The following is a 27,393-nucleotide window of genomic DNA, read 5'->3' on the forward strand; positions in this document are numbered from 1 at the left end:
GAACCAGACTAGATCAGTGTGTTGACAATGAGGGACATCACTTGAATGATGTATTGTTTAAAACAAAGTAAGAATTAACTTCCATCTGTACCCTTTTGATGCCACAATAAAGTTTTGTTCTAACACTTTTGGTTTTTTTTTAATTTACCTTCAAAGTTAGGGATACTTCCCTGCCCCACCCTGTATTTAGTCTCAATATCTACATTGGCCTTCTGGCTACTGATTATAAACATGTTAAAATAGTTTAATAGTTGGATACAAATAAACAAATTCCACTGCACCACTCAACATAGACCGATTAAATTTAATAGACCCTTAATATTATCTGTCTGTATCCACCTTTGTGTACTTAAGTGCACACAATAGCTACATCAAACTCACAGCTGATCATTTGTTCCTTCCATGAGCGCATTCTTTATGTTTTACTTTATCCTTTTGTCCTACGATATTATGGTATTATGACAGCACACGACAATGAACTTAATGTTAGATTTTTCTGGTACGCCGAAATATTTATACGATTGCCCCAATTACTAAAAAAATATTATCGTATTGTAATGCCCGACTGAATGAAACTCACGTTCGCACTCTCTCTTCGAAACGCTTTAAAAATTTTTCGGTACTTAACGAATCGGCACTTTGGAACCCCACGATTTTAGAATTTGTACTCTGGGTACATATCCTTACTATTCTACACAACCAGTAGACAGCAGACTCTCCACTCTTTGTGTTACGTGGTCAGCTGTGTATCATGTGTTTTCTAAATCGTTAGTTGAGGAAGGAAAACAAGCTAACTGGTTGACTGGTTTCACGTTTTGTCATTTGGTTTTCACGTCCCGTAGTGCAGGATATTGGCGTTATTCCAGTAAATTTTCTTTACTTGCAGTATTGTAATTTTGTGATTATGGCTAGTAGAATTTATTCAAGATTGTCCAGTTTGCCGTCGCTTTCTAACAAGAAGATTTTCGACACGAGCATTCAATCAGTACGAAATGTAAGTTTTACTAGGTCATTCTTTTGTACTAATTCATTTTTAATACTTAAAGGGACATAAAATTAATAATTTGTTATAAATACATGATTGATATGGAACCTGGAGGTTTCACATTATGTTTCATGCTTTTTTTGCTTTAGAAGGAAACTACAGTACTAACATGCACTCAAATTATGTTGCAAGTAGGTTACCTTGTATAAGCCAATTGAACTTCATGTCATATGGATTGAGTCTTAAGTCTGAACAAGCTCAATATCAATGGATTTCCCTGCACATTTAGTAATTTTTACAACCTAAAGAGACAAAAACCAAAATAGGTTATCGTGTTTTTTCCCCAACAAATTGAACTAGGTCTAGGCCTACTTTGTACACAATGTTTATTAGAAGATTAGGGTTTTAAAGTGAACAAACTGCTAGACTTAGTAAATTTGACTTAGCAACCTACACCGAAGGTCATGTTGAAGTAGGACCTATGTTGCTTAACCTGTTATTCCATCTATCTATAGGACTGTAGTATAATAAGCGGCCACTATGACAGTCGAATCAACTATCGATTAGAAATATTGAAACTATGGAATATAAAAACATTTGACGTACAGTATTTATAATTAATAATTGCCAACTGTTTTTACTGTACAGAATAAAAATATTGTTTATTACAATATTAAAAACCTATAACGTAACTCAGTTGGACATATTATTGTTTCAAATGAATTCAAACAAAGTTAAATCATGTGTATGGTATTTGGATAATTTGGCCACTAAAGATGAGATACTGTTACATGTAACTTATTATCAAAACTAACGTGGTCATGTATTACATTCATAATAAGCTGTTACCGCACAAGGTAATATGTTACCAGCTCTATATCCACTCTCTGTATTAGTATCATACTGTTACTGAACTGATGTTAGTAAGTTGCAAGTAAACTGAGACTAAATCTACATGTGTAGGTTTATTTAAAAACAGTGTAAAAAAATTAATAAATTCATTGTAATGTGATATTTAAACTGATAGACTAATAAAATGATAACTTTTACTATACAATACAATTATTGGGTACTTTGCTATATCCGGAGGCCACTATTTTTAAAAGTTTGTCACGCCTGGGACCTAAAAAACTACATTACATATTAGAAAGAACAGACTATTTGACTTAGTGTGAAAATTACATATCATTGTGATGATCTGTTCTTGTTTCTGTTTCCTGAGCAAAGTGATGTCCGGCGAGAAGGAAGCCACTCAGTCCCTATCTACTATTTGTTATTAGGTTATACATACATAATTGTAATTAGTATCTAATAGTACGAGAGCGGTTTGATAAGTTAGTGACTTTGAATTTCCCGCGCAGTAACAGTGGGTTGCTTGGGGTGAACGTGGACCAAAGAAGGCCAAGGTGAGTCACCTTTGTAGCCATCAAGGTCATGGCCACAGTGTTTTGGGATGCATGGGGTATCATTCACATCGATTACCTTGGGAAGGGTAAAACAATCACTGGCAAATATTATTCAGAGCTTTTGGACAAATTCAACATTGATTTGAAGCTAAAACGGCCGCATTTGGCGAAGAAGAAACTGGTGTTCCATGAAGACAATGCACGTCTGCATACTTGTCTAGTCACAATGGTAATAATCTATGAGTTGGTCTAGGAACTGCTACCACATCCAGCATATTTTCCAGATCTAGCCCTGTGCGACTATTTTCTGTTTTCAAACCTAAAGAAATGGCTGGGCGGTAGGAGATTTGGGTCGAATGAAGAAGTTATTACTGAAACAACGCCAATTTTTAGAGCCTTGATGAAACCTATTATTTGGAGGGAATAAAAAAATTAGAAAAACGCTGAACTAAATATATCGAACTAAAAGGTGATTATATTGAAAAATAATATGTTTATATGCTGAAAAAAATTTGTTTCATTCAAAAAATCACTGACTTATCAAATCGCCCTTGTATATTCTGTTAATGGACAAGTCAAAATTTATACTATTTCTGGCTAGGCTCATATTTTTTTAGTTACAGTGTTAACTACTGGATGTCCGCTATGCAGTGACAAGATTAGTTTCTAACAACTACGAATGATCCATTCTGTGACTGCAGAATGCTTTAAATTCATTTTTTTTTTTGTTCATACTTGAAAGAATGACATCATGATTGTTTTCCATTCTATTTCTTAGGAATATATCATTGACCTTCAAGATTGATTTACCATCATCGGTAATGCTGTCACTTATTTTTAGTGGTCTACAATAACATGTGAAAATAATTTACTATAACATTTTCACTAAGGATGCATAAAAACGCAATAAAGACTTACCGTCATTACTGACCATCATGTGTTTTCTATGTTTCTTCGAACAAGGCACTTCATTTTTAACCATGAACATGTAATGGTGCCATAATTGTTGATCATCCATACTTGTTTTATGGACATACTATTTCTGCAGGAACAATTGAAATATGTCGAGAGATATTTTATTGATATATTGACCTCCAAGAATATTAACTGAAACATTTAAATTTTGACCTGAATCAGACTGAGTAATAGTTGTGTTTTTATTGTAAAGTTTGGTATTTTCTTGTCTTTATGAATACTCATCACCATTGGTTAATTATTATTAATAATTGGCTAATTAGATGTATGCTAGGTTCATACACAGATTGTGATACAATCTGTTAAAAACAAAGTATTCTCTATAAACAACCTGCGTGCTATTCAGTAATGACTTGGCTAAGCACTTGTATTCACAACATAACCTGTTTTATCCTAATGGTATTTATATATCCAATAGACTTGTCACTGAAAAGTGAACTCTACATACCCAATAAGCTATTTTATACATTTTTTTATAAATCATTTTTACTTTAGTGTGGCAAGAATATGTTGATTGAAGATATTAACATGTTTGCGATAATAGTGACAAAAAACCGTAATTTAATTTTGTTAACGTTTAATGTCTAAGTATAACGAGAAAAGTATGTTGGCTTTTTGCACAAAACTAATTATTTCAATATATTTTTTCAATGAATCTCCATGTACCCCTAGGGGATACCTAAAAAATTTATTTACCCTAAAATTACGCAATTGTGCACCCAATGGGGTAAAAGATTGGGTACACGTTGTCGTGAATGTGTTAATCCTCTAAATCCAAAAAAATTAAATTTAATGTCATTAAACCTGCCAGTGGCAGTCATTTTATGCTGTAGTGTCAGGCTGTTTCAAAGCCTTGTACAGGGGTTAAAAAAATTCACTCAAAATACAAACAAGGAGCACTATATATGATGTTATTCTTTCGGGATGAAATGGAAAGGAATATGAAAATTTAAAACAGGTCATGATAAAAAATAATGTTTTTTATGATGTGCAAATTTCTTTGAAAATAATTTTTAACTTCAAGTTAAATAATTTTATAACTTATTTTAAGAAATAAGTTAAAAGGGAGAGACGCTTGGAAATAAAATTAGAAATTTGAGTTAGTTTTTTTATTAAAAATTTTATCAAACATAAACTTTATTGAATTTATGTAACCGTTCTAATGCTACAAACCTAAAACCAATTATGTGCATCAATGATGAAGAATAGGTGTATACTTCAGAGAGTTTGGAAATAAAAGTTTTAGAAATATAAGTGAACGTGAATGTTAAATTGCATACAGCTTTTGATAGATCAATTTTGTCTTGATCCAGCCGTGCCTAAATCATTTTGATGGAGTTTGTTATAAGAAGTAATTATGGAAGGGCATGTTTGATCAACAGATATAGGTCGGTTAACACTACAGAAACATCGTTGACAGTAAGAAATGTGTCGATTAGCACTATAGAACGAGACATATTATTGCAAGCCTGGACATTCAGCTGTATTACTTATTAATAATATAAAGAGGTCTCGATTAATAATTTTAACACAAGTGTTATTGTAAGAAACTAATCTTCCATACTTTTGCGAAGTTTATTTGCCCCAACCGAAACTTGCAATGATATGTATCGTACTACAGCAGGGTAAACTTTTGATTATTGTTTATACCAGTAAACAAGACCTTGTTAAAAGTTGTTGGAAACAATCAAATTATTGTTTTAAATGGAATAGTGATGTGACATTGGGCATTTCTGCATTAAAAAGGCAATTAAAAGATAATGGATTGGACATATGGTTAATTCAGTTCAGTATATTTACTGTAGAATTAATATATGATGACATGTTTTGTGCATGCGTCCTGTGACATCAGCTGTCTATCCCAGGCGTGACCAAAGAAAAACTCAGGAGTGAGGTGCTCTGTTCTGCTCATTAGATTGGTCAATGTTCTGACAGTAGTGTTGTAGGTCATAGTGTTTAAACAAAACAAATTGAAACAAAACAACTACTTTTGGAAAGACACAGAATTACGTAGTTTGGATGATTAAACGTTGCATGCATTTTTATAATTTAATTGGATGATGGATTTGGTGATCTTGAACAGTTTTGTGTATTCTAGAAACCAGATTAGTGAGTAAAGTATATTGTTTAGTGTGTTTGTAATGGAGATGTACTGTAAATGTTGTTAGCAATATCTGGCAGTGGTTCCTACTTTTTATAAAACTGTTGTTACAATGTCACCATAAAAATACATTTCATGACTACCTATTACTATTTTCTTGCCTATTATGTTTAGAAAAACGCTAATATCAATTAAAGCTTCATTCCAATATTAAAAACATAAATCTGTGTAGTATGGCCAGCAATTAATTACATGTTCATCTAGAATCAGTTCCTTACATCCAGTACATTGTTTGTCTTACATTACCGGTAATGGATATACTTTCAGTACATTTTTAATATATAAGTACCATAAGCATATTTTCTGCTTTACAACCATTATTGTACTTTTCTCACTTATAGCCCTGATTATGTCTTTCTTGGTTACAACATTGTGTGTTTACAACTTATAATAACTATATTAGTACAGACTTCTCTGTTCCAATATTGGACGTGTATTACAACCAGTACCGTAATTACAGACTTCTCTGTTCCAACATTGGACGTGTATTACAACCAGTACCGTAATTACAGACTTCTCTGTTCCAACATTGGACGTGTATTACAACCAGTACCGTAATTACAGACTTCTCTGTTCCAACTTTGGGCGTGTATTACAACCAGTACCGTAATTACAGACTTCTCTGTTCCAACATTGGGTGTGTATTACAACCAGTACCGTAATTACAGACTTCTCTGTTCCAACTTTGGACGTGTATTACAACCAGTACCGTAATTACAGACTTCTCTGTTCCAACTTTGGAGGTGTATTACAACCAGTACCGTAATTACAGACTTCTCTGTTCCAACATTGGGCGTGTATTACAACCAGTACCGTAATTACAGACTTCTCTGTTCCAACATTGGGCGTGTATTACAACCAGTACCGTAATTACAGACTTCTCTGTTCCAACATTGGACGTGTATTACAACCAGTACCGTAATTACAGACTTCTCTGTTCCAACATTGGGCGTGTATTACAACCAGTACCGTAATTACAGACTTTTCTGTTCCAACTTTGGACGTGTATTACAACCAGTACCGTAATTACAGACTTCTCTGTTCCAACTTTGGACGTGTATTACAACCAGTACCGTAATTACAGACTTCTCTGTTCCAACTTTGGGCGTGTATTACAACCAGTACCATAATTACAGACTTCTGTTCCAACTTTGGGCGTGTATTACAACCAGTACCGTAATTACAGACTTCTCTGTTCCAACTTTGGACGTGTATTACAACCAGTACCGTAATTACAGACTTCTCTGTTCCAACATTGGACGTGTATTACAACCAGTACCGTAATTACAGACTTCTCTGTTCCAACTTTGGGCGTGTATTACAACCAGTACCATAATTACAGACTTCTGTTCCAACTTTGGGCGTGTATTACAACCAGTACCGTAATTACAGACTTCTCTGTTCCAACATTGGACGTGTATTACAACCAGTACCGTAATTACAGACTTCTCTGTTCCAACATTGGGCGTGTATTACAACCAGTACCGTAATTACAGACTTCTCTGTTCCAACTTTGGACGTGTATTACAACCAGTACCGTAATTACAGACTTCTCTGTTCCAACTTTGGGCGTGTATTACAACCAGTACCATAATTACAGACTTCTGTTCCAACTTTGGGCGTGTATTACAACCAGTACCGTAATTACAGACTTCTCTGTTCCAACTTTGGACGTGTATTACAACCAGTACCGTAATTACAGACTTCTCTGTTCCAACATTGGACGTGTATTACAACCAGTACCGTAATTACAGACTTCTCTGTTCCAACTTTGGGCGTGTATTACAACCAGTACCATAATTACAGACTTCTGTTCCAACTTTGGGCGTGTATTACAACCAGTACCGTAATTACAGACTTCTCTGTTCCAACATTGGACGTGTATTACAACCAGTACCGTAATTACAGACTTCTCTGTTCCAACATTGGGCGTGTATTACAACCAGTACCGTAATTACAGACTTCTCTGTTCCAACATTGGACGTGTATTACAACCAGTACCGTAATTACAGACTTCTCTGTTCCAACATTGGACGTGTATTACAACCAGTACCGTAATTACAGACTTCTCTGTTCCAACTTTGGGCGTGTATTACAACCAGTACCGTAATTACAGACTTCTGTTCCAACTTTGGGCGTGTATTACAACCAGTACCGTAATTACAGACTTCTCTGTTCCAACATTGGACGTGTATTACAACCAGTACCGTAATTACAGACTTCTCTGTTCCAACATTGGACGTGTATTACAACCAGTACCGTAATTACAGACTTCTCTGTTCCAACATTGGACGTGTATTACAACCAGTACCGTAATTACAGACTTCTCTGTTCCAACATTGGACGTGTATTACAACCAGTACCGTAATTACAGACTTCTCTGTTCCAACTTTGGACGTGTATTACAACCAGTACCGTAATTACAGACTTCTCTGTTCCAACATTGGGCGTGTATTACAACCAGTACCGTAATTACAGACTTCTCTGTTCCAACTTTGGACGTGTATTACAACCAGTACCGTAATTACAGACTTCTCTGTTCCAACATTGGGCGTGTATTACAACCAGTACCGTAATTACAGACTTCTCTGTTCCAACTTTGGAGGTGTATTACAACCAGTACCATAATTACAGACTTCTGTTCCAACTTTGGGCGTGTATTACAACCAGTACCATAATTACAGACTTCTGTTCCAACTTTGGGCGTGTATTACAACCAGTACCGTAATTACAGACTTCTCTGTTCCAACATTGGACGTGTATTACAACCAGTACCGTAATTACAGACTTCTCTGTTCCAACATTGGACGTGTATTACAACCAGTACCGTAATTACAGACTTCTCTGTTCCAACTTTGGGACGTGTATTACAACCAGTACCGTAATTACAGACTTCTGTTCCAACTTTGGGCGTGTATTACAACCAGTACCGTAATTACAGACTTCTCTGTTCCAACATTGGACGTGTATTACAACCAGTACCGTAATTACAGACTTCTCTGTTCCAACATTGGACGTGTATTACAACCAGTACCGTAATTACAGACTTCTCTGTTCCAACATTGGACGTGTATTACAACCAGTACCGTAATTACAGACTTCTCTGTTCCAACTTTGGACGTGTATTACAACCAGTACCGTAATTACAGACTTCTCTGTTCCAACTTTGGGCATGTATTACAACCAGTACCGTAATTACAGACTTCTCTGTTCCAACATTGGGCGTGTATTACAACCAGTACCGTAATTACAGACTTCTCTGTTCCAATATTGGACGTGTATTACAACCAGTACCGTAATTACAGACTTCTCTGTTCCAACATTGGACGTGTATTACAACCAGTACCGTAATTACAGACTTCTCTGTTCCAACATTGGACGTGTATTACAACCAGTACCGTAATTACAGACTTCTCTGTTCCAACTTTGGGCGTGTATTACAACCAGTACCGTAATTACAGACTTCTCTGTTCCAACATTGGGCGTGTATTACAACCAGTACCGTAATTACAGACTTCTCTGTTCCAACTTTGGACGTGTATTACAACCAGTACCGTAATTACAGACTTCTCTGTTCCAACATTGGGCGTGTATTACAACCAGTACCGTAATTACAGACTTCTCTGTTCCAACTTTGGAGGTGTATTATAACCAGTACCGTAATTACAGACTTCTCTGTTCCAACATTGGGCGTGTATTACAACCAGTACCGTAATTACAGACTTCTCTGTTCCAACATTGGGCGTGTATTAGGTAACATAAGCACAGACTTTCCAGTTCTAGAACTGGATCATTTTATTATGCAGCCTGTGTAAAATTACTATCAGTTTTTAGTTACTTTAGTTACTTTTAGTTTACTATCAGAATTTAAGTTCAGTTCTTGTCATGTTCAGAAGAGGAGTTTATTGAAGCTTACACCCATTGTAATAAATAAAACACAATTTTATAATTGGAGTAGTAGTCATTGTCTCAGAAATGATTTCCTTCATTTAAGTAAAAACATAAGAATGTTATGGAATGTAAACATCAGGCCACGCTGTTATTAATACCAATTCTTGGATAGTTATCAATTGGATTTTACATATGAACAATGAGTAGTTGGCAAACAAGACCTAATGGGAATAATGGAGTTTAAATGAGAATTTTCATTGTAAAGAACTTAAGTTCGTACATTTCAAGTAATTTAATTAGTCTAAAACTTATTACAAAGAAAAAGAATATTGCAGTCAGTTTTCATTTCAGAATTTTATAATAAACTTAGTGAGATTATGAAATCAATTAATGATAACGGTTAAACATAATCAAAAAGGGGAACATTTTAATGTAGTGATTGAGTTTAAATTAGAGTTGTCTACTCCCAGCACTCCTGTATCAATAGTTTATTGGAATGAATATTCCTTTAAATTTCATTAATCTCCATTTGATGTCACCTTGTGTAAAATACTATATGCTCTTGAATGATAAGATAGCGATGTTCACTTTTGAAAATGGCCATCAATCACTTGAAGCTTTTGTACAAGGGTTTGGACATGATAAAATAACCAACGGTAATTGTGTTTTATAAAACGGTTTGTTTCAATTTTGTTTTGTTATCATATTACAGTATGTCATTAACGTCATCAATGTGTAAATTTTAGTTACCCAATACCAGCACCTTATTATAAAGAAGAATGTCAATGTAATGAACAATGCAATAGTTGCCCATTAGATATCTCTAGTGTACAAGAATTGTTGTGTTATTCCTGTTGGTTGCGTTACTGTTTGGATGATAGCACCGTTGTTGTGCATGCATGTTTTCCTCCATCAGTGTAGTGTCTTATATCGGTACATATGTAATGTATAAGACGAGAATAAAAGTTAAATTAATAATGAAAGAACAGCATTAAAAAAGCACGGTTAAGAACATAATGAAACTAAGTTAGGTAATGTATTTAAAAGATACATTTTTGTTTAATATTTATTTTCCCCTATCTAACAAGGCAAACATGTATTGAAAATTGCAATGCTGTAAAATAAATTATTTATGAGGCATGAAATATTAAATTAATAGACGTATATTTAGACTAACGAACGTACAAGACAGATTTAACGAGTGAAGTGATTTGTAAGAAGAATGTAAAGTTTGGATTAGATTGATATTTATACACACACCATTTTTGGTTATTTTGTATCCAAACCACCTTTCTTTCAGACCAGTTGTAAATGTGTACTTAACAGGTTCGGTGCAGGCTACTGTCTCACTAAATTTTTTTGGGGGAATTTCTGGACAGTTGCGCTACCAACACTGCAGTGCTATGTTGTCAATGCTGCAGTCCTGCCGGAAATCTCTAAAACTTTTCAGGCTTGTTCTATATGGAGTTTACTTACCGTATGTTACCTCAGTTCAGCCTGCAAATGCGGGACCACTGTCCGAATAATTACGTTGCTTGACAGAACCGTGTGAAAATCAAGATCACCTGGAGTATTTATGGTTATTTTCAATATCACTCAATACAACTGGTAAGTTGTTATGAATTTATGTCTACTTTTATAAAGCGCCTTTCTGAAAAATGAAGTGCAGACAGTTTTGTTGATTACTTACACGTAAGAACGTAATATCATCTAATATGATGATTTTATAGCGTATTGAACCAAAACATCACCAACTGAACAAAAATCGTGCGTTTGAATTTTGCCACATATTGCGTACATAATGGGAGAAACGTGTTAAGTAAGTTGTAGTTGTGCTCATAATGGAAAATAAGTTAGTCTATCTACAGGTTCATCAATAAAGGTATAATTGATTTAAGAAGTAGACAATAGACAATAGACAAAAATTCTTTATTAACATGCTCATTGAGTACAGTATTAGCGTCATAGTAAACAATACAAGTGTTTTTTTACAAAATATAAAGTTTTGTAATGATATAAAAGGTTATATTGTAAAATTTAAATGTATTTAAATAAAAGGGACTGTATAGTAAATAAATAAGTCCCTGTTTAAACAATTTTAATTATTTATAGACAAAAATACAATAGAAACTTAGTTTTTTAAGTGCTTTAATAGTTTTTCATTTTGATCTCCCCTTGTTTGTGACAAAGATCGAAGTTATAGTCCGTCTCCGTTCAGATACATTGTCATGGTAGGCATCACAGTTACCATCACTGCATTGATTCGTTTCTTTGTCCCTTACAATTATTTTGAAAGTACTGCAATGCTGAACTTACAGTTACATATTTTCAGAATGTTTAAATAGGCAAGTTATTTTTTAACTGTCATGAATTGAAATTTGAACGTGAATACCCAGAACATAAGGAAAACCCTCTGATTTGTGGCAGAAGTCTTGTGTACCTCTTTTCAGTTATCTTTTCACAAAGAGCTGCCATCTGAAGATTTTGTTTTATATATATTATGAAAATTGCAAAAAACAGAAAGCATGACCGGATAACAAAAAAAATTCTATGTTGTGTACGTAAAATATTTATTATTATTTAGCAGTATTTTATTGTGACACTTTATTTTACACGTCGTGTATCTTGTTCAGTAAAAATGTTTTTAATTTAAAAGTAATTCTGTTGAATATCATTTGTTTTTTGTAGCTTTAATATTATCTTACTAAAATCACAATTTTTCACTACTAAAAACACAATTTTTCACTACTAAAAACACAATTTTTCACTACTAAAAAGGTGCTTGTAAATTATATATGTGAAATAATAATATTTGGCTGTTGTATTTTACATTTCTAGCCTGTGGTTTCTTGTTTTATCATTAAGTTTGCTATTATTTTCAACTTGTCTTAGAGGTATGTGTGCTTTTATATTTTTGACAGTGTACCAATGTTTATTTCTAATGCAATCTTTCTGTATCCTCGATTTAACCTCATTAAGCCACTCATTATTTATTTTCTACTATCAAGTCTGCAATAGTTTTATCTCTATTTGACATCACGTTATCTTGTGGGTTTTATTATTTCTGTGGTCCTGGTATCTTTTTATATTTAATAATATTATAATTTTTAATATTTTGTGTGTTTTGTTATCTTTGCCTGGTGCTAGTTTTACTATACAGCTTTGCATTACTGGAGGAATAACGTTTGAAATCTGCAAGTTGGACTAAATTACCCTGATACTTATTATGCTTTGTCTCCAAAACCAGTACAGACAAAAAATAGAAAAGTCTTGGTTTAAATACTTTTTTGTAGTAGGTTCAAATAACGTGCTCTGTACTTGTTGACTGAAGTTTCAGCCTACAATGACGACATCTGTATATTAATACAAGGATTTAATTATTTGGATGAAATTTTTGTTTAGCTGTGTATAAATATTCAGATATAGTTTCAGACATTTAATGTAAATGTTAAACACATATCCTTAGGCATTTTATGCAGGGTCAGTATTCATGTTGGCTGAAACATTGAAATATGATTCCTGTTGGCTGATCAGTCACATGCTTTTAAGTCATCATATCAACAACCCCCAGTCATATCTTTTCCCCTTCATCCTGTTTCCAAGAATGATTGAATGAAGAAGGAATCTACGCTGTATTTCGATTTCGTTCAATATATGTTTTGAAAATGTTGTTTAAAATTATGTAGCTCCTCCAAAGAACGATGTTTTGAGGTAATTTATTGATGGCACCTGTGCTATTACTTTTGCGGTATAATTTATATTATAAATACAATTTTACAGTTACAAATATTTCAATTTGAATTCAAAATTTTGTATTTGTCTGAAGAGGTTCTCAGTGTGACACAAACCTATACTATTTTCAATTTCATTATATGAACCAGTTACAAAATTGTATATGAATTAACATTTTCCGATGTTCATTATTTCTCTACACTTGCTATTATCTTATTATAGCCACAAGTTTTTATTAGTATAATTATAATTACAGACTCTTACATGAAATTATACTCCCCAAAATTTATAATTTTCATGTGTGAGCTTACCTGTTTATCTTTTCCCGGCACACCATGGATTTTAAAATCTCATGTTTATTTATTAGGGTTACCAATAATTTTGTATCGTAATAACTGATGTTTGTAATTATTTATAAGTCAAACTAAACTGATTTTACTGTTATTTCTATAACTGTATACTGATTACAAATACAGGTTTAAAAAAGACTTAAGTCTTACATTAAAATGTTGTTGTAACATTTTCACAATCACCACAAATTGAACATCTAATCGAATACTTTATTTGTATTGTTACAAATGAATTCTTAATTTGTACTCCTTAATGCGTTAAGATAAATGACTTAGTAATGTTAATTCGGATTACACTTATGCTTTCACTTTTTTCAGCACTAGAGGAAATTTTAAATATTTTAAACTTGGCTACTGAGTAGACGATTAGCAATGAAGGATAACAAAACAAAAAATCTGTTCAACTTGACAGAACATTTACTCTATGAGGAAATCACGCTTTCTTGCAATTTTCCAACTTGCTCTCTAATTTTATAGCCTGTTTTCCACATTTCTTAGAAACTCGACAAGCTGGTTACCCTGGCCCATTTCTTTCAGCATAGTGGTGGGAGGGGGGGGTACGCCCTATTATTTGACAGCAGAACAGGATTAAGTCACCATTACAGGCAGATATCTAAACGTTGGGACGTATTTTTGAATGTTATGTGGTAATTTAGAAGAATTATTAGAGAGAAGCTCACAGTATATTTTTTGAAAAGAAATAATGTAACACAATAATTTTGTATGAATGCAAAACAGCGGTATGTGAGTATTTTACAAATTTTGTATCAAAGAAAACATTGTTGACAAGGATGTGTTGTACGTAGTAGTGTAAATTATATTTTTATATCAAGATTTGGTTGTGAGATGCCATTAAGTTGAGCACCTGAAAGAACAAAGAAGCTGGTAGAAGCTGGTCATAAAAGCCCAATTTATTTACTTCATCCTACTACAAAAGCAAGACCATCCATATTAGACGTCTTGAGTCATGGTAAATTTGAGATGGATATGATTTGATATATTTTTAGGTTGAATCAACTTTACAATACTTATTTAATACAATTGAGACAAAATCACCCATTACCCTAATTTGTAATTTAGACAGATTACCCATTTATAACCCATGTAGGTTTAATTCCTAATACATTCAAATACAAACTAATGTGCAGTTTTAAAGAGGTATAGAAGAATCAAAATATAAAGAAATGCACAATTCTACTGAGACACGCAAATATCTAAACCGTGTCAGCATACAACTTTGCTTGTTAAAACAGCATTTGAAAAATAATGTTTAAAGAGAGCGCTTAGTGAGTGTGGATCAGCGAATAATAATATTTTGAATAGTGTATTGGTAGAATTGTACGGACTGATTTAATTGAGCGTTTATCCAACCGTAAGGGATTCATTTATATCTTCACAATGGAATTAGTTAGATATTACGATTAATGCCTGTTTTATTTGATAGGCAGCAACAATGTCAGCTTTTGACCTCCAGCACAAGACTCCTGTGCAGAGAAAAGTTGTAAGTTCTCTTGAGTTTTGCTTGTAACTAAACGCTTGTTAACGCTTGGCTGTGGACCTCGCTTTCTACCGTTGTTTTGTGTTGTGAGTGTGATATTGCCGTGTCGCTACCACTGCTGCTCTATTCTACTACTTTCCTCTCTACTTTCCTCACCCTTATGTCTAAAACTCGTTCTAAGTGGTGTTCAATTAAGAAACTAGACTTTGTAGGTACTGTAACAACATAGACTAAATAGTTTATTGTTTTCTAACCTATGTGTTTATGTTTTAGTTCTTATTTTTTGGTGCACTTTAATTTGTTTTGTGTGAGTTGAAATGTGTACGAGTTTTTGTGAACACAAACTAATTTGTATTGTGAAGACACAAAAAAAATAAGTCGTAATCATTGGACATTTTTTAATGTACAAACCTTCGAAGTTTTCTGTAATTAGAAAGTGATGAACATAATTTAACATGGTTTTTGTCTTTGTTACTGTAGATTGCCATTCCTAAGGCACAGTATGGGGGACGACATACTGTCACCATGTTACCAGGGGGTGGAATCGGCCCGGAACTCATGAATTACGTCAAAGAAATTTTCAGGTATTTCTTTGTTGTATCAAATTAAATTTAGTTTTACTACACAGTAATTTTAATATTGTGGACCTAAATTATAATTTTTATTGAAATAAGACCTAGTTTTTAATTGTAAATGAAGAGTTTGTTATTATTAAAACCTTGGCTCCAGGTTATTACTGTAGACCATATGGATTTTAAATGTCTGAGAATCATATGCCTGACAATGACTGATGTCGGATACATAAATCGTTTTTAGATTAAATTTCACCCTGTGCGTATGCTACATCTATCAGAATAGATGGAACAGTGCGAGAAGGTTGAGACTGTCAGAATTACTTCATTGTTGTCTCGGTTAAATTTGAACTGCAGGTCTGTCCATTGTTGGTATTTCAATGTACTAATTTATGTGGATTTTATTGAAAACGAAAATATGTAACAATTTATAAGGTCTAAAATTGTTCATGTTGTTCAATTAAGAATGGCGTGAAGAGTTAATTTCAGTACCAGAGATACTAGATGTACCAGAACCATATGGCGAGAGATACTTTAGGCTTAACAACTCTCTGAGTTAGTTGATGAAAAATTCTATTATTAATGAAAGTTCTTTGAAAATACCTTTTAAATTACACAACATATCTTGTTTTTTTTTTAATTATGCATTTCCTTTAGACTGTTGTTTCTTTAAAAATCCGATTTTAACTACGTAGGATGTAAGGAAAATTACAAGACACTATTGAGTGTAACTATTGTTTGTTTAAAAGAACCAAACATTTTCCTATAGCTTGTATTTGACTTCAAAACAGTTTTTATATTTTACAACCTTTGTACACGTGTCTAAATCAGATGTATTATCTTTTACAAACAAAATGTTGCTTTTTATATTTGTCTTTTTTATAATATATTTCTGGCACATTTTTAAATTCACTCTGTTTCCCACCTCTGTACAAAAAAAATGTAATTGGCATCAAGTACTACCTTCTTCACTTATAATTAAAAATAAAACTAAAACCAGAAATAAAGAATATTAGAATAACATTTAATTATATCAGTATCATTAAATTATAACGTGAGTTTTAGTTTAGTTTAGAGGTGTTGGAGTTGTTTTTATAAAGCAATATATTAAATTTGGTTAGTTTATTTTTAAAACCATTAATCAAATGGCCATTGCTAATGTTGCAATGTCAAATTAGAATATTTTGAGTGTGATGTACCGCATTTATTACATTAAATTAAGGGTTGTAATCAAAATGTAAGTGACTATTCCACTTCATTATTAGACTATGCTCAAAAATTTATCATCAAAATTATGTGTACATGTCAAGGATGTATTAAGCTACATAACCAAATAATCATATGGCAAGTGTTTCTAAAAAATATAGTACATCTTGCAATCTTTAATTTTATTTTAAGTCTTTTACATTGCTTAGCACAAAACTCTTAAATTTTAACTTAACCCTCCATCAGGCGCTTAAAATTAGAAACACCATCAGGCGCTCACGGAGGTTTCCTCCTGGTTAGGGAATAATGGATATCATAGTCGTTTAAACTGTTTTTATTTGTTTAAATATTCATACTTATTTAATTACAATGTAATATATTCATTTTTAGAAATTAAATAAAAATTATTCTCTTATGTAATGAATTTTCCAAATAAGAGATTCAAAATCTTAAAAAATGTTATTGTATAATAACAACATGATTTATTTTAAGGAATAATGCAATTCATTGTAAAAGTGTTTAACCTACTGTAATAATATATGGAAATTAACTTAGTTTTTAACTTCTTACAAAAACAACTTACAACAATTGTATAATTCTTGAGATATTATACAATTGTAATGTCAATTATTACTCTAAAACCAAAATTTATTCTTTACTAAAAATTTTTTTAACACTACACAAAGTTTCAAAACATTTTCCTTCTGGTTCTTATAACGACAATGTTCACTCCATAAACAGTACTGAAATGTTCCTTAGCACACGGGTACTGTACTGACAAGTCTCTCGTCTTCATTCTCCATTTCACAAAATTGAAATAAAATATATTGTAAAACTTAAAAAGAAACCATCACAGGTCACACATTTAGGCGCACACGGATTATTACTCCATAAAAACTAAACACAATAAGGTGCTCACGGAGATTTCGTCCAAGCACTACAAACACAACATCGGGCGCTCACGGAGGAATCGTCCAGTCACGCACGGAAGTAGACCTCATACTGACAGATTTTGACAAAGATAAGCGGGAGGCTATTGTTTCGCTTCCCCGAAAGATGCTCGTGAATTACACTGCGGGAAACGACTGCAAACATCAGAAAAGTAGTACTATTTTTAATAATAAAAAATACACGGAGGAAAACTCACTGAGTTTAGCGCCTGATGTAGGGTTAATAGTGTAATTTTGTTTCCTAGTAAAATGGCATTAGAGCATCGTTTACTTCAGAAAACAAACCTAAAAAATCAGTGAAAGTGTTTCTAAGAGTCTTTAAAGTGTTAATTAAAAAATAGTATAGGAAATGGAAAATAACGGTTGAGTTTTGAAGTAAGTTAGTGTTAGATATCCACCAGCTGTCAGATATCCATTTTATGGTTGAGAATATGTTTTCTGGTTGATATATATGGTCTTTTTTGTAATGGTACCGTGATTGGAGCACAATAACCTCTATAACTTGTTAACGTTCCATTGAACATCACGAGTGTAAACATTATCCTGTATAATGTTGGAATCTTTATTTCCCCAGGGTCGGAGGAGTGCCTGTAGACTTTGAGTTGGTTCAAATTGACCCTAAGAGCGACAGTAATGAAGATTTGGAGTATGCGATCACTTCAATCAGACGGAACGGTGTGGCTTTAAAAGGTACGTAGTTTAAAAATAACTGTATCAGCTGTGTCCTGAGTTTTAATAATTTTTGTACATACTCGATGCTACCCTTATAAGAGAGTAGCATTGTACTACTTCAGTATCTTGCTTAGTAGCATTCACAATGGAGTTGGAGTAAGCACCAGTTCTAGGTTCAAGTCAATTTTTTTCCAAGTTCAGTTTCCTAACAAAACATTTTGGTTTGGAAAACATATACTTGACATTGTGTTTTGTTGGCTATAGTATTACCAAATCTGTTGTAAAGTAATGTAACTAATTATTTGTAACAAAGTAATGCACAAGTAACAGAATGCTACATTTGATGAGAAGTCAGTAGCTTTTCAATCAATCAATCAAGCTTTATTTGATGGTCACATTATTTTAACAATGTATGACAGAGGTCAATAGATTTTACATTAGGCTTCACTATTTTTAGACATAGTCATTTAAGCCTAAACAACCTTCTACACTGTAGTTTCAGTTCTTTAATAATATTTTTGTATACATTGCTTGAATAAGTTGAAAAGTAGAACCTTAATACTACATGGTAAAACATTTAAAAATATTATTTAAAATTTTCCCTTAAGTACTTGTGTACTATCAGAAATAAATATAAAAAGTTTGTCTTCAAATTTGGCTGATTGTAAAGAAGTAATTATCATAGTTGTAAACTGTTATCTGCTACTAAACTAGTTAACAATATCCACAAGTTTAATATTGTCATCTAGTTGTAAAAAATCCTCTCCGTTAAATCTACAATTTAAGGCTTCCAAAGTTAGTTCAGAGAACCATTATTACAATTATAATTTAAGTAACACGGCAGACTAGGTGTAAAATAATATATAGTTAGTTACATCAATTTAGAACCAAGTAACATAAGGGATATTTATTTCTGTGTTATCGGCACACAAAAGAATATGTAGTGCTTAGTATCCTTGCCACATTGAATTGTAAATCATGTAAAGTACCTATTTTAATTTTAGATTCTAGCTAGCTAGTTCATGGACCTCCTCCTCAATTCTTTGAACTCAGCGCTCTGATGCTCTTCTTGTGGGAGCCATGATGCTAATTCTCCTATGCCCACTGAACACATGATTAACTATTTCCTTATTGCCTACTAAAGGGGAAAAGTAGATTCAAACAGTGCCCTGAATGTATGTTTGTTACAGAGCTTTATCAGTACAGAATGATAAGGTTTATCAGTATCTGCTAAACTGAAGTAGTTGATTTCAAAACTACCGTTGATATGTTATCTGTATTATTCAGCTGCAATGCTTGCAAGTGCTTTGCAACACAATCACATTTAAGATGGTTAGGCCATTTTTTCCCTTTAAAGATTTTGTAGGTAAATTTGTTTCTGTATTAGTGTTTTCAATTATCCTTTTGACCCCAGCCCTTACAAAAATAGCTTTCAAAAATCCCAACAATACATTGTAAGGGGTCTGCTAAAAATTATTTTTTTACTTTTTTGATACATTTTTAAGATTGTTTAAATTCAGCATATCATTTACTTGGGTTACGGTTCAAAGTACTTGGGAATCATGGCAAAGTTTGGGCTGAAAAGAATTATTCCCTGATTAATGCAATATAATGTATAAATTAATTTTTGAACATGACCTGATTGTGAATTTTTTGTTTTGTAAAAGAATGAATTAAAATATGACATCTTAAATGAAATTATAGATAAAAGTGGGATTCTGAACTTTAATATTACTTAAAAATATTACTTTTATGCTAAGAATTACTTTAGTGGGAATTTTCCTATAGTATGTGTCCAGAATAAGCATAGTTTATGTTGTATAATGTGTTCAAAGAGAATTATGGGCAACGGATTATTTGAAATGCATTTTACTAACATTCACCACCATTTTGACTTAATATTTGCTGTCTTCTTAAAGTATCAAACTCTGCAACATCAAGTCAAACAAACAAAAAGTTCAAAAATAAAACAGCAATGTATACACCAAAGCCAAACAATAACGGATAAATTTTAAGTAAAAAACATGGCTGGTTTAATGTGTATTTTTGATGTATAACTGTTGTTTGGCTGTCTCAATTTGTTCTCTTTTGTTAAATTTGCTTACATGCTCGTGGACGTTATTACCGTAACGTTAACATTATCTGTCTTATCTTACAATAGTTAATGTGTAGAGTTTAACTATTTTAATTTAAACTACATACACCTTTTTTTACATCCAGTCTGCAACTTTTTGAACACACATTGTGCTGCAAGTTGTGATAGAAATGAGTGATTATGTAGGCAATATCGAGACGGGGAGCTTGGACACGACTGTGATCAGCCGTAACGTGGCTCTGAGGAACGAACTGGACCTTTACGTCAATGTTCTCACGTGCAAGTCTTACCCTGGCATCGTGGCGCGCCAGAAGGATATCAACATCTGCATCGTACGCCAGAACACAGAGGGCGAGTACGCCATGTTGGAGCATGAGGTATAGTGGAACCACTCTTGACGATTAATTCAATTAGCTACATCAGTGATCAAACAGCGCAGCCACTGCTAAATAAAAAGTACCGCAGAAATAAACTTAAGTAATATTTTCGTCAGTAGTACTAACATTTTGGAGTATTCATGTTTTGCAGTTAAATAGTATTTAACTAAGATTGAATATTTAGTTGAAAATGGTGATTTTCAGTGACTTCACCTTTTTGGCTGACTAACATTTAAACTATAACTATTATTGAGATGGCTTATAGTTGATTAAGTGTTTAAAGCTAAAAATAACCTATGATAACATTTATTATTTATTATTTTTAACCCTTAAAGCGCTAATTTAAATTACACTGTCAAACGCTAAGACATAAAAAAGTATTTTTTTTTAAATTTCCCAATGCTAATTTTTGTTTCATATTCCTTGGTATTAACTTTATAAGAAAAAATAATAAACATGTAATATTACATATTTTTGAGAATTTTATACGCACGAAAACATTTGAAATTTTGAATAAACTGCATTGCAGGATAATGTACATAGGAACACTATTTGACAGATCACATTACATTTATACAGGTTATTTATAATGAGTAAATTGTAACTGAAGTTTCTGTATAATTAATACATAAAATTAAATAAGTTTAGTATAAGATTTTGAAATGTAATAACATGAAATTCACACAAACTTATTTATACAATAGCCTACAAGGGAAATGAAACAAATATTGTACTTATAAACCTTATTTATTTAGAATAAATAAACTGGACTTGTATGGTGAAACTGGTATAAATTAGAAAACAAATAATTGAAAAAAATATTACACATAATATACCAAAAATGCGCTCAAACTACGTTGTTCATAGTAAAATGATAAAAGTTAGATTAGCCATTATAACAAAACATTACACTAAATGTTAATAAAAACAAACTAAAATACTATTAGAATAACAACGGACTGATTCAAAACACTTTGTTTAACAATATAACCAACATACGACCAACACACACGTAGTTAAACAGCTGAATGAAACGAACGCATCTGTAGGCGTATGCCGCGTCACAGGCCATACAAAAATGGCGGCGATTGTTTTCAACCCTAGTAGATACCGTTACAACGTCCACCAACAGTGATAAAGCGTTTTGTCTAGTCCCGACAGTCGAAAGGAACATTGACCTGCTCTCTTACGGAAGTTTTAACAACTAATTCTTCGCCATTTCAAAATAAAAGCTTTTGCGTTTGTAGACGTTATCCGCGTTTAAAGCATCGGCAGTTCCTCGTCTTTAGGCATTAGCCGCGTTGGAAGGGTTAACTCTTTTGCTACCCTACCATTTCATCCTCTGCCAAAATAGTGTGGTTGATAATTTATTTCTTACTTAGAAGAAACTTTCTATTGATTTCATAAACTTGCAAAAACAATGTTGTATGCTTATAGGCTCCCTACTCCTGGATTATATTGGTTAAGAAATTAAAAGTTAAAAATTTAATTCTCCTAGTAGTTTTTATAAAAAACTTAAATATATTTTTAATTTTAAAAATACCAATTTGTAAATAACAATTTATACTGATACAGTATGCCAAATCATAATAAGTCTGATTTTTTTAAACTTAAACTCTATGGTCTTGGAGAAGACTCCATTGCCCAAGTAGAGTCCATCACCTTAGTGGAGTCCATTGCCCTGGTGGAGTCCACCGGCATAGTGTGGTGTCCATCATGCTGAGTTCATCGCCATAGTAGTGCAAAGTTAATCGCCCTAGTGGAGTCCATTGGCCTAGTGTTGTATCCATTGTCCCAGTAGAGTCCATCGCCTTAGTGGAGTCCATTGCCCTAGTGGAGTCCACCGGCATAGTGTGGTGTCCATCATGCTGAGTTCATTGCCATAGAAGTACAAAGTTAATCGCCCTAGTGGAGTCCATTGACCTAGTGTTGTATCCATTGCCCAAGTAGAGTCCATCGCCTTAGTGGAGTCCATTGCCCTAGTGCAGTCCATCGGCATAGTGTGGTGTCCATCACGCTGAGTTCATCGCCATAGTAGTGCAAAGTTAATCGCCCTAGTGGAGTCCATTGGCCTAGTGTTGTATCCATTGTCCCAGTAGAGTCCATCGCCTTAGTGGAGTCCATTGCCCTAGTGGAGTCCACCGGCATAGTGTAGTGTCCATCATGCTGAGTTCATTGCCATAGAAGTACAAAGTTAATCGCCCTAGTGGAGTCCATTGGCCTAGTGTTGTATCCATTGTCCTGGTAGAGTCCATCGCCTTAGTGGAGTCCATTGCCCTAGTGGAGTCCACTGGCATAGTGTAGTGTCCATCACGCTTAGTTCATTGCCATAGTAGTGTCCACCAGCGTAGTGCAAAGTCAAAATTCACTATCCCAATGGGATACTGTGTAAGCTGCAAGGTCTGAAATGTATCAATTTACACCATTACAAAATGTGTTTCTTTCTTAAAAAAAAAAAATGCCAATATCTTAATTTTGCAATCCATCGGGAGTTCGATGTTGTTTTGTTGTAATGGACACCTCCAAGTAAAGCAGAAAAATAATTGCAGAATTTCCTACTCGTTCTGTAAAACACAATGTTACTTTTGCTTAACCGTTCTATAAATAATATTTTAACCTCCACTTTTTCAACATAATTGTACAGTTCAGCTATAAACTTGTTTCTTGTAAGTGCTATCATGAGTATCAGTGAAAGACTTGTACAGCCTGTAAACTGAATTCTGGCACAGGCAAAATAGTTGCATGAGTATAAACAACTACTAAAATGATCAAATATATAACAGTTAATGAGAAAATACCATTTTTGTCATCATCATGAATTTGTTATAGATTGCGATTTGTTGTGGGTAACCTGCCAAATAATATAAATAGGTGGAAACGGTTTCAGTATATGTTGAAAATTTAGTGTTGGTGGAAATTCAGGTTTACATCAGGAACCAAGGCATCCAATTGTAGTCATGTTTGTTTTGCCCTTTGTTGTATTTATTTAGAAACTTGAAGAGAACCAAGGTTAAAATTTTAATTTTAGATGTTGATTGTATGGCAACTTATTTAAAATGTGTTCACTTGTTGTTTACAATATTACTGTACTGGCAATACAGTACTTTTACTTATAAACTGGTTGGGAACCAAAAAAATCAAGAAATCTACTATGGAATGACTGATAAAATAAATGAAGAGAAATGATTCTATATACTGTATTTTCAAAAATTTACGAAAAAGTAGTTTTTATTCAGCTGTTAAATTATTTAGAAATGAATCAATTATTGGATGAACAACAATATGGTTTTAGGGTTGGTAGATCAACAATAACAGCAAGTATAAATTTTATTGAAAATATAATTGAGTCAGTGGATAAGCATGATAAAGTAATTGGCATATTTTTAGATCTAACAAGAGCTTTCGATAGCGTTTCACATGACACACTATTAAAATGTCTTAGCAAATAAAAAATAAAGAATTTAATTGGTTTGATTCGTATCTTAAAAACAGGCAACAATGTGTTGAAATACAACATGTAGCTGATGATCCTTTATGCAAATACAAATATATTAAAACATATCGCTCAAAATTGCAAACAATGCAATATGGAGTACCCCAGGGATCGATTCTGGGTCCTCTCCTCTTTCTTTGTTATGTCAGGGGGTTGCCTGGATTGGTGCCTGGGGGTGGCTCTGTCTGTATGTATGCTGACGACGTCAGCATCACTGTCTCAGGCAAATCAAAGGAAAGTATTGAAATATCCTCATTCGTTGGTCTTTCAAGGATACAACAATTTTTAGCAAGTAAAAATTTACTTTTAAATTCAGGAAAGTCTAATTTTATTTCGTTTTCCACAAAACAGGCGAGATCAAAGTTAAACCCTCATATCACTGTTTATAATGAAGAACTGCTTCAAGTGAATAGCACAAAGTTTCTTGGATTACTAATAGATAATAATCTTAGTTGGGACCAACATATTGATAAGATACTTAAAAAAATGTCATCTGGACTTTACGCATTGCGTCAAATGGCTAAGGTTTGTAGCATTGACTTTCTAAAAACGATCTATTTCTCATTAATACATTCACATTTGGCTTATGGATTAAATATTTATGGAGCAATGACAAAAAAAAATTTAGACAGAGTTTTAGTTCAACAAAAAAAGGCACTTAGAATTATATTACATTTGAAAAATACAGAAACAGTTAAAAAATACTTTGAAGAGCTTGGAATTCTGACAGTTTATAGCTTATATATTTTCCAAACCGTTCTTTATGTTAGACAATACGACAAATCAACAGACAATAACAATGAACATAAATATAACACAAGATTAAACAGAAGAGTAGAAAAACATACATTAAACTTTTTTGAAAAGAAAACTACATTCATGGGAACAAAATTTTTATTTAATTTGCCAAGGGATCTGAGATTAGAACCAGATCTTGGCAAATTCAAAAGGAAATTAAAAGAACATTTGTTAAAACTCCCTTTATATTCACTTGATGAGTTCTTTTCAGGATAATTGATTTATATTTTAATAATGGTTTTTTTGTGTGTGTGTATACATGTATGTGTGTGTGTGTGTGTGTGTGTATGTGTGTATGTGTATATGTATATATGTATATGTATGTATATGTATATGTATGTATGTTTATATATATATATGTTTGGATAAATAAACTTTATTGGTAAAATAGTAGTAGTCTATAATACTTTGAACAATTAATTGTAAACTGTTAATTACTAAGCATAAATTATGTTAAACTAATTAATGTTATTTTGACCCTATTCAATGTACAGTGTGCATTTTTACTTGAATAAAGTATTTATTGATTGATTGATTGATTGATACTCCTGTGGTACCCGCTGATTTTATTGTTTGAACAATATACTAGAACTTTATATATTGTTAAATGTATGTATTCAATTCTTTTTAGAACGTTATGATTACGATATAATTATACAGATATTTTAAACTTATTTAAAAGGAGTTAATTTAGTTAAGAAAACTTATTTATGTGTATATAAGCATGTATTATTTTTAAGATTAACACAGCATTAAATCTGCTTTACTAAACCATTTAAAATAATTTTATATTTTAACACCTTTAATTTGACTTAATCATAATATGCTTAACACGTTCGCTGCTAAAAATCCCTATATAGAGTTCCCTATATGCTGAAATTTTTAAAATATATTTTTACTTGCTTTTGGATGAAATTTGATAGAAATATATGAAAATGATTCATAAATCACAAAAGTTACTCTCTACCATATTGGGAATGCGGTAACTGTGGTTACTGCTAGCTCCTGAGGACAGTCTTCCTTGCCAGCTGGTAACTCTAGTTACTGCTCGCACTAGGGAACGCCCTTTTATGGCAGTGGATGTATTCCAAATGAATACATTGTAGCTAAGTAAATTGTATTTTATTCGTTTTAGACACATATAAACAATATTTATACGTAAATATGAAAACCAAAATGAATGTAAAAGTTTATAAAAATGTGAAAAAGTTTATATAAATCTCTGCTAACTCACTAAAATTCAGTTATTATTTACAAATATTTGGTGGCCAATTATAACAAAATATATTTAAATGTTTACTTGAAATGATACAAAAAATATTGTATTACATAAGTTTATAAAAATGTATTCCAATCCGATTGTGACCGCTCCATTGGCGTGGGTTGGTCTCGTAATCAGGATCCTCAACTTCCGAGTCTGTCTGGTACTCCACATCGTCCATGTTGTCATCCTCGTCGTTTGAACTCAATACTGGCTCTGTTGTACGCTTAGAACTTGGTTATTGTACACCACTTGGTCCCGGGGGAAGATGCATTGTGTTGCACAACCACTTACTACTATAAAAACTTTAAAAATAATGAAAAAGTCTAATGTGAAAACAAAGTGCATAAAAATTCGTGAAAAATACATCCCGAGGAGCGAGAAATACATAGTTGTGATAGCTCGAGTGCTGGCCGCACACTGACCTCATTTCAGAACAAAAGCTCTGTGGTAACCACAGTTACCGCCCACAGCGAACGTGTTAAAATATCCATATAGTACTTCTTCAAATATCTATCTTAAAAAAGTTATGACTTTATTTTTTTTACTTTTCTTGTGGCTCCAGATTTTCACAAGCATATGGTTTAGTTGCTGTAATTTGGCTTGAAAGATATAGGGAACATAATTCAGGCATATACTGATACCTCTCATTGTATCACTGGCCTGTAGTGGATAAAATTTAATCAAATTTGTTAAAACATTGTTTTTATAAAATATAATATTTTTAAGATAAAACCATAAAACACTTCAATAAAAAGAAAACAGCTGGGTATTAAACTACACCTGTGTACCAAAATTTTAGTCATGACTGATGCTTACACATCAATACAAATGAATATTATTGTACAGACAATTTTATATTCTGGTAACATTTCATGTAACTTTTCTAACATTAAAAACCAATACTTGTTTTATTAACCATCATAATATTTTCAAAACATCAGCTTCAAATTTGCCGAAAATTAGACTAT

At 32.7% G+C, this 27,393-nt stretch overlaps 1 protein-coding gene across 5 annotated transcripts in view; it reads left to right on the forward strand.

The window, feature by feature from the left end:
• Positions 1–756: 756 nt before the first annotated feature.
• Positions 757–27,393, forward strand: part of LOC124370018 (isocitrate dehydrogenase [NAD] subunit gamma, mitochondrial) — a 46,747-nt gene continuing 20,110 nt past the window's right edge. For 2 of the 5 annotated variants that reach the window (XM_046828296.1, XM_046828295.1), the window contains exons 1-5: positions 758–994; positions 14,945–15,001; positions 15,479–15,582; positions 18,301–18,416; positions 20,680–20,870. In XM_046828296.1, coding sequence (XP_046684252.1) covers positions 905–994; positions 14,945–15,001; positions 15,479–15,582; positions 18,301–18,416; positions 20,680–20,870 — 558 coding nt within the window. In that variant the 5' untranslated portion in view covers positions 758–904. Of the gene's footprint in view, positions 995–5,218; positions 5,261–14,944; positions 15,002–15,478; positions 15,583–18,300; positions 18,417–20,679; positions 20,871–27,393 lie in introns of all 5 variants that reach the window. The other 3 variants (XM_046828298.1, XM_046828297.1, XM_046828299.1) reach the window with 3 other exon arrangements.

This window comes from Homalodisca vitripennis, chromosome X, assembly GCF_021130785.1.
Source record: "Homalodisca vitripennis isolate AUS2020 chromosome X, UT_GWSS_2.1, whole genome shotgun sequence".
Taxonomy (NCBI): Eukaryota; Metazoa; Arthropoda; class Insecta; order Hemiptera; family Cicadellidae; genus Homalodisca; species Homalodisca vitripennis.